We start from the raw sequence: 12372 nt of genomic DNA, 5'->3' as shown, positions 1-12372 counted from the left end.
ACAAAGGAAAGCCAAGACAAGAATTAAAGTGGTGGTACATAGCGTAGAGTGATGTACTCATAAAAGGTCAAACTAGCAAAACAACCATCGCTTTTGCTGCCACCTCACTACATGCACTTTATCCAAGAGCTCAAATGACAAAAGAGTTAGGAGTTGACCATAAGTGACCTGTCAAAACACAGAAATGGTCGTAGCTTGAGATTGAATGATCCAAATTGGACATGCAACCATAGATGGGATGAGGAAAGAATGAGGAACGAGATGGTATAAAAAAAAGACACCAACCGCTTCTGTTGCCACGACTACATACATTGTACCTAGCAACCCAGATGGCAAAAACACCCTAGCAAGTGGACAGTCTACAAAAAGTTCTTGGAAAGTAGAAAGAAAATATGGAGTCAAATCAAGAGAAAAGTGTAAAAAGTTAGGAGCTGATCCTAGATAGCCCAACCTCGATGGGATTTTGACCTTGAAACACAATAAGCATAAAATTTGAATCCTAAGAGTAGGAGCTTATAAGAAAATTCCACCTCCATAAGTTAGTCATTCCTTTCATGAATCAAGTGTGAGTGCACGGATCCAGCAGGTATGTACACTTGCCAAATTTGGAAAGGCATGAAACATAGAAACAAATCTCTCTCTCTCTCTCTCTCTCTCTCTCTCTCTCTCTCTCTCTCTCTCTCTCTCTCTCTCTCTCTCTCTCTGACACACACACAACCATTCGTATGGACTTGGAACAGACTAAGATCAGTGTAAGAGAGTCACTGTTGAGAGAGGATGTTTTAGAAGCTGGAGCAGACCTGCAGAAATCGTCTATGCAACTGGAAAAAGAGCGAGAGCCTAGTGTTGTTGGCCATAGATTGTATGGATTGGGATGAGCGATCGATTAAAAAAATAACCACTCTTCGAGTCAATTTTATTAGCAATTTACAGCTTCTTTCTACATGGAACAAACAAGCACGGGATACAAGCAAAACAAGGCCATCCAATGGTACAAGGTAACTCATGACTTGCAAGGCTTGATTACAAAATTACTGCAAGATGGCTGCTTGTGCATGTCGTATACATATACGCTAATCAAACCAGGATGAAATAGTTGATTGAACTAGATGCGTTGACCCTGGACTAGACTCACACATCTTGCAGGCATATACCATGGTTGCCGTTACTATCTTTGAATCACCACTTTTCATTCACAAGTACCAAGATGGGTGATACAGAACCACAACGCAATTAATTAGTGGTAGGGGATACCATATTTTCTAAATACTTGTTAATGGAATCGAGAGATGTCTCTTCTCTCTCTCTCTATACATACATATATATATATATATATATATATATATATATATATATATATATATATATATATATATATATATATATATATATATATATATATATATATATATATATATATTTATTTATTTATTTATTTATTTATTTATTTATCTTTGAAATACAAGTGAAGGTTGGGGCCATCAATTTAGAACTGAAGGCTGCATGGTAGAAGACCGAGTAGAGATATAAAAAGCACAATTGTAGAGAGATTGCTGGAATCTTGAGACCCTATTACCTTTGAGTAGAGATATAAAAAGCACAATTGTAGAGAGATTGCTGGAATCTTGAGACCCTATTACCTTTGAGTTGCTACTATGTCGTCGTCGCCTCAAAATCTCTCTCAAATAGACGCATGAGGGCCTCCTAAACATACAAAATGGGAGTTAGAAGGAGATGGCCAGTCGGGGGTTGCCAAGGAAAGCCCACGATTTGAACCCACCACCGCCCACACTAGACGTAGACTCTCCCATTAAGCTATCGCGTGCCACTTGAAAAGAGGGTGAGAACATAGTATGATATGGCAAAAGTGACGGAGTATTGATCATTTGGTGTTCACTTGGAGATCACTTTGGAATGGGCGGGGTCACACACTGATCACTTGGAGATCACTTTAAAATGGTTGGGGTCACAAGGTGATCACTTTGGAATACGTAGGTTCACAAGGTGATCACATCTCAATTGAGATTAGCATGGGCGGTGCAAAACCAATCCTGCCGCCCCCAATTAAGAGGGACCATTGCTCCCACCTGATTTGACACCCCTTTGGGGCAGGCCAAAAATTGAGAGGAGCCTCTCTTCGCGGTTGTAGGTGAGAGAGAGAGAGAGAGAGAGAGAGAGAAGAGAGCTCTGGTTTGTGCTGCCCACTTAGCTGAGGTTTGTCACGTTTGTGTTGTGCACGCTTAGCTAGCTGAGATTTGCGAGGGCGACTTTGTAAAGGCGATCGCTGTGTAGTGCAGAGAGAGAAAGAGAGCTACAAACAGTTGATGCATCGAGGTGTCTCAGGTGACTAGTGCGTTGCGATCACGTAATCACACTTTGGAGTCAGCTCGATGATGCAAATGGCTTACTAAGTGATAAGATTGGATGGGCTTCACAGCCTGCCGTAAGTTAATGGTCGAAGGGTGAGGGGACATCTCGGCACTGTACACCTTTGATGTTGAGGATGTAACACTTTCAATTTGGCAAGCCTCCCATCTTTTGTGTAATTTTAATTCTAATTGCATGTAAGGAATTGAACATCTCACTTAGCTTGGCGCTTTGTGTAGTTACGGAGGAGTTTCTTTCAGGATTGACAAAGCTGTGATCTATGTACTGGTGTTGCCATTCTGCAAAGGTGAGAAATAATCAACTTATAGGCATCTCCACTTCTTGCGCACTCCATATTTGGGCATGCACTTGGAAGCCAGTTTGGAGCATTGAGAATCCGATTAGCCGGTTGTTGATGGTCATTGGTGAGTTTTTATCATGCTGTTAACACGAGAGAGAGAGAGAGAGAGAGAGAGAGAGAGAGGTCGTGTCTCTTGCTATGCTATCCCTGCTAGATATGTTTGGCGCCCCTATTTTGATGCCTTCCATGAGGACCTGTTGAGAATGAGACCTCTGGATTCTCTTCCATTGTCATAGCCCTTGGAGTATATGCAATAATGGTAGAAATTTCATGCTCTCAAGTGAGTCAACGACTGCCATCAATGACTACTTCATTGCCCCCATTAGCACATCGATGCAAGAATTGATCTTGAAAATGAAAATAAACTCAAGCCGTCAAAACCATGCCAATATTTGACGGGCATTTGCATCTGCAATTTGTTCAACCTTCAAAGTCGTGGGTACAACGTTGCTTCCTTTCATATAGCAAGTTGTACTTCGCGGCTAAATATTGAAGCATTTGGCAAACCAATATATTGCTCCATGTTGCATTGAGTTTATGTGCTTAGCCCATCGTATTGCTTAGCCCATCGTATTCATGGACAGAGTAGAGTTTTTGCTCTATCCATCATGGTTTGACCCATATCATCCTGCAAGCAAATCCTTAGAAGCGGTTCCATGCAATATCAAAGGCCCTTCACAGGTCTTTTGACCCATATGCTGCAAGCAGTGCCATCTTATAAACAACTCGAAATTGACCTTGTGGTATGGTAATTTGTCTCATAGGCCAACAGTACGGCCTTTAGGAGACGTGACACAGATTTTTGTCTGCCCTCTCTGTTCTACGAACGGGTGCCACACTCCAAACCACAAACCACAAACCATAAAAAGGAAAAGATTAAAAAAAGTCCAGTTGAGTAAACCTCTTTTTTTTTTCTCCCCCTATTTCCATATGTTGGGGGAATCTTAAAAAGTAACAGCAAGGTAAGTTATAAGTGCCTTCTGACATTAAGGTCGGCATTGCATATATTTAAGGAAAGGATATATATATGTATATATATATATATAGGAGGCCTTTCAGGCAGAGCTAGGCAAGCCACTAGAAAGGTAAGACATACAAATTAGTGGACGATGCTCTGCCGAGTTCCAGAAAGCTAGCGGTAGAACGTTGTCAACGGGAAAGCCAAGAGAGATACGTGCTCAAAACAACCGAGATGCATGTGTTGTTTGTAATGCTGGCTTAGCAATATATACAAAGCTTCAAGGGTGGTGGGTTTCTTCTAACTTCCAGCTAGTGCTCATCAGCCGTCTGAGCAAGACGGTTGTTGCTGGAGACGACGGTGATAAAGGCTCTCCTGGCAGGATAACTGATTCAGGTTGCTGCTCCAAAAACTGTCGAAGATGCTCTGATGGCATATTGAATGCCGATGCCAATACATCGGAGTCCAACGCCTTCAGAACTGAATTGGAGCCTGCATAATACAAGAAGAGGGCTCCCACATAGTTAGGCCTCACATCCACCCAATCCCATCCTAGCTAAATTGTTTTCTTAACATTCATCATGATCACCTGCAAGGAACTGGGGACGATTTGACCGTGCTGATGTGGAGAAGCCCACGAACTCGAAAGGCCCACTACGCGATGCTATCTGGCACATTGGGAAATGTTGAGGCACATAGAAGACATTACCTTCCCGCACTTGCTCTGTCGATGCAGCAGTCCCGTTGGGATACACTATCTGAATTTCTCCTTCACCCTTGGTGACAAGGGCGATCTCTGTAGCCCTAGGATTCCAATGAGGGGCTAAAACGGCTCCCTGAGACCATAGCCATGTGCATCAAATGAGACATGCAACAGTGCGCTGCGCGTGCACACTTTGAAAATCTGACATGTGACATTAAATTGACCTTACCGCCTTCAGCCTAACCAAGAACACACCCTTGTTTACATCCTTTAGTAGCTTGTAATCATCTCCATGAATGGCAGCCGTCAAGCCATAGTCGTTACTAAAATCTGGCTTCTTTTTGAAAAGATTGTAAGGCTTGTCACGAGAGTCCTTGGGAATTATGCTCGGTAGCCCAATAAACTTGTCTAGAATTTGTGTTACCGATTTTCCCAGGCCTGACAATCTCTTTGATTCATTTCGATGGACGGCATAGATGATTGGCCCCTGTGTTTGGGAGCTCAATATATCACGAAGCTCATCAGTAGATGCCTGCACAGAAGAAGAATGTTTCAAGACAAATACTTCTCCGATCAAATGAAACACAATATTTCTCTAATCTAATGAATGTGTAACTTTGTATGGTGCAGACCTTAAAAACGGTTGCAAGTAAGCTCTCATCAAATCCGGAGAGCACTGTTGTGGGTTTCTGTCCTCCGGCCACAAAGAAACTCTGAAACATAACAAAAGCACAGCCTCATCATATACTGTGGCAAAATCATTTCCAAGAAAGAATTAAGAAACTCTGGAACATAACAAAAGCACAACCCCATCATATACTGCGGGGAAATCATTTCCAAGAAAGAATGACATGAGACGAAACTTACATGAAACATTCCACCAGTGTATACAGCCGATGTATCAAAAATGCCAAAGATACTTAATCGTTGCCCTTCATCGTGATTGTAGACGTGGAAAACTGTACCACTCTCTATCTTGAAAATGTCGCCTTCATCCAAATCAACATTGCGAAGGCCATCGTCATCCACCCATGATAGTTGACCCCTACCTGCACTCCGACAATAAAGATGTAGATCTTAGCCCTTAATGCACTTGGTCATCTGTCACTCTCCATGTAAACATGCAAATCAACTCCCACAAACCTAAATACCTTTGTGCACCAAGAAAAGACAATCAGCATCAATGTAGTGTGGAAGCACCAAGGCCTTGGGTTCCAAGGTGAGAAATCCGAGCCCTATCCCCTTCCTCCCAAGTTCGCTATTGATGCCTCCATGCGGCAGTACACGCAATTCACCAGCCTCAGTCTTCATCACTTTGATGGGCTTCCCCAACAAAAACGACTCATGATCAGCAGCTCTGTGCTCGTGCTCACGATCGTGACCCCTATGACCCTCCTCTTCTTCCTCTTCTTCCTCTTCTTCCTGTTTCCGTGCAATTACCTCCTCTTCTTCCTCTTCCTCTTCCTCTTCTTCCTGTTTCCGTGCAATTACTTCTTTATGAGCTAATCCAAAGTCCTCGTGACTGCTGTCACATGAAAGAGAGTCACTACCGCTAGCTCCTGACCGGTGCTCCAAGTCGCGCATGTAGTGATGCTTCTGTTGGTTGAGAGGTGTTGTGGTAGCATCCTCCACGATATCAACCACCTGCTCTATTGTGGGGTAATTCACGTCTTCTAGCTGCTGCTGGGTCCTAGTACTCAAGGCGTGAGCTGAGTACGCCGGTGTACAAGCCGTCATGATAACATAGCAACTCAGACTGAGAATTATCATCATCATGAGTAGAGCCATATTGTCTGCTGCTGCACATGAGGACCTGCATATCATTATACGAGATGCCCTGCTCATCTTTGGAGATTGAACGTTGCCTTCTAACGTAGCAAAATAGTACGTCTAGCTAGCTTTTGCCAGAACGAATGTAAACCTCCCCCGGCTCCAGCTAGTCGACTCGCACCAATTTAAGAATATATATATAGGTAGAAGTAGCAGAGAGATAGAGAGAGAGAGAGAAGAGAGAGATGTGCGTGATGCCTCTGATGATTGTGAATATGGTGCATAGCAACTTACCAAAAGCGTTGCAGAACCAGCTGGCGGCCAACCCGCTGCATGAAGGCCACACCCTCGCGCTTTCTTTTAGCAAGAGTTCCGGCTGACGAGGCGTTGTCACGATGGCAATGCCATGAGACGCAGATTGTTCATATGTTTGGTAAGCCTTAAGCCGAGTGAGGGCCTCTGAATTTTTAGTTGTCCTCTGTATTTTTATATATGTGTATATACACACACACACACACACACACACACACACACATATATATATATATATATATATATATATATGTGTGTGTACACACACACACACAATATATAAATTAAATTCATTAAAAAGCAAGATTCCTTAGCATATACCAAGAGATTGATCATTGAACACCACAAGATATTGTGGTGTGTGGTCGTGCAGGTAGAGTCCAGCCACCTAGTGTGGTCGGACATGTTATGGTTGTAACTACCTCTCATGATAATATAAGGAGGTGCCGGATGCGAGGGAGGCACACTCAATTTAGTCCATCTTGTGTGTACACCACATTGGTGGAGGAGACGGGCACTTGAGGGGTGTTTCTTGCTTAGGTTCTTGGTTTTTCGTGTCACCTCTCATGGCGTTCATGCTTGACACACGGTAGAGAGAGAGAGACAGAGAGCGCTGCTTAGGGAAGGGTTGTCTCGCTGCCATCTCAAAAGACCCATTTGGTGCCCTTGCTCACATGGCCTTCCTGCTGAGCGTTGCATCGTGCTGGCCTCCCGCTTACCTTCTACCCCATCACGCTTTGTTGTCCTGCTCTTCTCACACCCAGCCGGAGGATGTGATGCAGACCTTGCCATAACCTCAGCGCCACCCTTGAACCTTGCTTCCAGTTTTCCTTGCTACTCGCGACCCTATCTGTCGCATCCGTTCTACATATTGTTTGACATGGTCAGCAAGGCCTTGGTGTCATACGCATCATGAGCAGCTCATCGGCCTTGTCTCCTTCAGAAGTTCTTTTCTGCTCCCTCATCGTATGCTCTCAAAACTAACTTCATTGACATCATGCAAGCAGAGAAAGCAGCCGAGAGAGATAAGCAATTCAAAGAATTAAATAAGCCTGATCACAAACGAGAGGACCTTGCGCGTGTATGTCACCTTCAGATAGCTATGGCCTAACATAGCAGAGTTGCCGAGGGCTAGCTCCTTTCGGACTTCTTATGGCTCAATAATGGTAAAGCCGTAGGCAAGTCTAAAAAGACTCCATTATTAAGTCCAAAGCTCCCGAGGTGTGCACCATCCCCCACATAGTGGGCTCAACAAAACCGATAATAGATCCCAGTTCCACTTACCCTAATATAATTAACAACATCAACCATTTATAGGCTACTTAAGGACCTCTCTTCTTAAGCAAGAAAAGAGAAACCAAATGCTCTGATACCAATGTAATGGAATTGGCCTATTTAATTTGAGAGTAGCGGAAATTAATGAGAGTACTTTTGAGAACTGACTTTGTGAGCATAGCGGGTGAACATAATTGAAGATAGCAACATAATCATAGCAATTAGTTAACTTGGCATGAACAATACTTTTGCAAGAGAGAGAATTTGGAGAACATGACAACAGTTGAGGACCGGATTTATGTGGAGCCGGTCCTCCCTCCAATAGGCATTTGTATTATGATTTATCCCATTAAGAGAGACTTGTTACAATACAATCTTTGTGTTCCTTGTGACCTAGGTGATGCAATGAAGATGGAAAGCTTCATGCATCACAAACATAACATAAACTTGAAGAAAGCTTTAACTATCCCAAGCCTCAGTCCCAAGACCTCAAACACCTTCGAAGGTGGAGAGAGCTAGCAGGGAATGAGGGTAGGGAAGAGGAAGAAGAAACATTTCGCAGGAGAAAGAATTAGTTCCTCACTTATCATAACTCTTGTTGCTAGCATATATAATAGCATAGTAATGAAGAAGAAGGAGATGGCAAGCGTAATCATTGAAGCATGGCTCTTGGTTGGATTTGCACTCCATATCCAAGAGTGTTGGTGTAGGCTCTCAAACTCTACTTGCTTGGAGAAGGAGAGGGAGCTCTTCCACTTTGCACAACACACAATGAGAGTGTTTGTGAGTGAGTGTGGGTGAGTATACCCCCTAAGCAACCCCTTAGCTTGCTTGGGTCGACCCTCCCTTGTAGCTAATGCTTGAAGCTCATTGGACCCCTCTAGGCCTGAACAATCACAAGCAGGAGGCATTACAAGCAGCAAGGGTAGCCTTGAGACAAGTGTCATAAATGCTAAATCAATTATTTAAATCTCCTAAATTATTATTGGACCCCTTGGGTGGCCAACCAATAGGCTTCAGGCACACCATGAGGGCAACATGAGGAGGAACTTGACAAGTGTCCCTCTTGGTTTCTTTGTACCATGCATTCCTTGTGTGAGTGTGTGGGTGTTCTCTCTCATCGCCCCTCATGTAGGGCTCCCCCCCTCCTTGTAGGGATTGATTATTTGCCTTTTTGACACCTCAAGCCCCTCATACATAGGTCCAGTTCCCACCACAAGCTTGGCCGTTAAGCACTTTAAGCTTGGGCTAGGTTCTCACCTTAAGTGCAACCCTAGCATCTCAAGCATGTCAAGCACCTCAAGCATCTCAATAATTAAGCACCTCAATCATCAAGCACCTCAAGCACCTTAGTCATCAAGCATGACAAGCAGAACAAGCACCTCGAGCTGGGTCGAGTTCCCGCACCTCAAGGTCAGCCCTAGCTTACCTAAGGTCAAAAGAGTTTTACACACATTATTGGAGGTCTTCAATGAAGCTAACCCTAAGGTCTTATGCTCCATTGGTTAGCCTTGCTCTTTGATAGACCATTTCTTATTTGGGCCCCTTTACCGTTTGCCCCATGTTGAGATAGATCTATAAGCACATGTCTATATCTTAACCCTTGTTCCCGTTTATTCTCCCACATTAAGTGATCAGTTTAATATGAGAGAATCATTTGGGTTGGTTAGATATTAGATATTAGATTTTATGACATTACCTCTCTCTCGAAATCATAATCGTCCTCGACTATGAGGTAGAAGAGATAAAGCCTTAGTCATTAGTCAATTTTACTTAGCGAGTAGATGATCCCTTTTTACCCTACGACATCTTTCCAAGATGGATGACTAATCTATTTGGTGCTTGGGTAACACATAGCCTATTGACGTGGAGAAGATAACCATCATGCGAGGTGAATGGTTTCTCTTTCTTCCCCAAAGCAAGGGCTGACATTATGTCTCTAAAGTCAGGGTCAGTAGCATACTCATCTATCATAGAGGAAAGATCATTGTGAGTAGCTATAGACACCGCATTAACTTTGGGTCGTCGTGAAAGTGCATCGGCCACTTGATTGTGCTTACCAGCTATGTGAGCAATATGGAAATTAAATTGAGAAAGAAAATTTGCCCACCTCATTTGTTTGTCGGAAAGCTTGGTTTGCGTCATGAAATACTTGAGACTTTGGTGGTCAGTTTGTAGGATAAATGGAGTCCCCAATAGATAGTGCTTCCATGTGTCTAGGGCATGTAGAACAGCTAAAAGCTCTTTCTCATAAATGCCCAAGACTCGTTCATCAATATTGAGCCTTCGGCTCTCATATGCTATGGCATGCCCTTCTTGAAGCAAAACTGCTCCAAGGCAATCACCACAAGCATCACATTGGACCTCAAATGGCTTTGAGAGATCCGAAAGCACGAGGAATGGTTGGGAAGTAAGCTTCTCTTTGAGCTTTTCAAAAGCATTTTGCTCCTTATCAGTCCATACAAACTTAATGTTCTTCTTAGTTAAGTCATGTAGTGGTCCTTCTACTTGAGAGAATTTTGCTATGAAGCGTCTATAGTATGCGCACATACCAACAAAGCTTCTTAGCTCATGTAGATTTCTTGGGTTAGGCCATGCTTTTATTACCTCTAACTTTGATGGATCCATTCGGATACCATCTTTAGAGATAATATGACCTAGGTATTGAATCTCTTGAAGGAAGAATTAGCTTTTCTTTTGGTTGAGAAAAATCTTGTTCTCCCTCAATGCTTGAAAAATCACTTGAAGATGTTGTTTATGTTCCTCCAAAGACTTGGAGTAGATGATGATATCATCAAAGAACGCTCGAGTGAATTTGCGGTACGGTCTAAAAAATTTCTCCATCAAACGATTGAACGTAGCTGGTGCATTAGTCAAGCCAAAAGGCATGACTAGATATTCATAAATACCAAACGTTGTGCGAAACGCGGTCTTTAAGATATCTTCATCCACTATCCTTATTTGATGATAGCCACTCTTAAGGTCAATCCTACTGAAGTAGATAGAGCCTTGTAGCTTATCAAACAGATCTTCTACCCGAGGTACGGAAAATCTGTTTTTGATAGTGATATGGTTTAGTGCTCGATATTCCACACACATACGGTATGTACCATCTTTCTTTTGCACTTAAAGGACTGGAGAACAAAAGGGAGAGGAACTAGGCCTCACCATCCCTTTGTCTACCAGCTCTTGTACTTGCCTCATGATCTCCTCTTGTTGAGCTTGTGAGACTCGATAAGGAGGCTTGTTAGGTGGTGAGCTTCCAAGAAGGAGCTCAATGCGATGGTCATCATCCCCTCGTTTTGGAGGTAAGTCCATAGGGATATCATCGATGAACACATCTTGGAATCCTTTTAGAAAATTAGACAAGTCTAACTCTTCTTGATTCCCACTATTTACATTTGATGAAACATTAGTATCTTTTAGAGACTCTTTGACAAAAATCATGTACGCAGAAACTGAGCTCTTCATTGACTTATCAAAAGCAAGAGGATTTACAAGTGGAATAGTGCGACCACACTCACTAGCATCTATATACATGTTCTTTCCTATGTAGGTGAAGTAGATTTTCCTTTCAGGGAACTTCATGTTGGCAGCCATGCGATCAAACCATGGTGCCCCTAGGATAACATCCTCATGTTGGAGAGGAGAGATGAAGAAGTCTTCTTTGTCGACATAGCTTTGGACATGAAGCCTCAACTTCCCAATCAAGGGAGTAACGGAGGCTTCTTATCCCTTGAAAGCTGCATCAGCCACTACTATATCTCCCATCTCAAAAGCTTGAATGCCCAACTTGGTGGCCAACTCCGTTGATATAAAGTTGAGAGTAGAGCCAGGGTCAAACAAGATGAAGGCATCATGCTCTCTTACCTTTCCCTAAGCATAGGAAAGTGATGATCCTTTGCAATGAGCATCCTCTTTTGGAGCTTTGATGGTGGAAGCCCTAGGAGTCTCATTGCGAGTATTCTTCTTGGGGAAAGAAAGATAGCCATGTCCTTGCTCCCCACACTTGAAACACTTATGGTCCTTGCGAAAAGCTTCAAGCTCTTCAGGAGAGAGTTTATTTTTACCTTTGTAAACTCCCTTCTCCTTGGACTGATTGTTGTTGTTGTTGGAATTGACTTGGGAAGTATTTTGAACAATTGTTTTCCCCTTTGCATCATTTTTGTCTTTGTTTTCCATGGGCTTGACATTACGTCTAGCCCCTTGATGGAAATTGATGCGTGAAGCAACCATGGTGTGATGGATTACTTCACTAATAGTACCAGGCCGTTGAGAGTTGATGTATTCGGCCATCTCTTTAGGTAATCCCACACAGAATTGCTGCCTTTGCTCGGCAAAGTCTATCTTTTAAAAGACAGTAGCCTTGAGATGTAAATCCCAAACCTTGTGTACATATTTGTGGATAGACTCATGGGAGAGGAGCTTCAAGCTGCGCCATTCGGTAAGCACTTTGTCCTTTCAATCGATTGCAAGGAATTGCTTCATGATGGAAACTCGTAGAGTTTTCCATGTCTTTGGGGCTTCACCATTTCCACGAAGGCTAGCCCACCATTGACGAGCTGATTTTTTGAAGTGCATAGCTACATGGCGTAGCTTGGAGGACTTTGTGAAGCCCTCATCTCT

At 43.1% G+C, this 12372-nt stretch overlaps 1 protein-coding gene across 1 annotated transcript; it reads right to left on the bottom strand.

Moving 5' to 3' along the window:
- Window positions 1-3619: 3619 nt before the first annotated feature.
- LOC147461944 (vicilin-like seed storage protein At2g28490) lies at window positions 3620-6340 on the bottom strand. Its single transcript, XM_086509406.1, has 6 exons — window positions 5541-6340; window positions 5257-5438; window positions 5022-5102; window positions 4619-4921; window positions 4276-4522; window positions 3620-4178 (listed from the first exon to the last, which is right to left on the bottom strand). The coding sequence occupies exons 1-6, from the start codon at window positions 6232-6234 to the stop codon at window positions 3967-3969; spliced, it is 1719 nt and encodes a 572-aa protein (XP_086365532.1). The 5' UTR covers window positions 6235-6340; the 3' UTR covers window positions 3620-3966.
- Window positions 6341-12372: the final 6032 nt, after the last annotated feature.

Source organism: Adiantum capillus-veneris, chromosome 3 (assembly GCF_014529385.1).
Source record: "Adiantum capillus-veneris isolate H3 chromosome 3, ASM1452938v2, whole genome shotgun sequence".
NCBI lineage: Eukaryota > Viridiplantae > Streptophyta > Polypodiopsida > Polypodiales > Pteridaceae > Adiantum > Adiantum capillus-veneris.
This window is presented reverse-complemented; position numbering and strand designations above follow the sequence as displayed.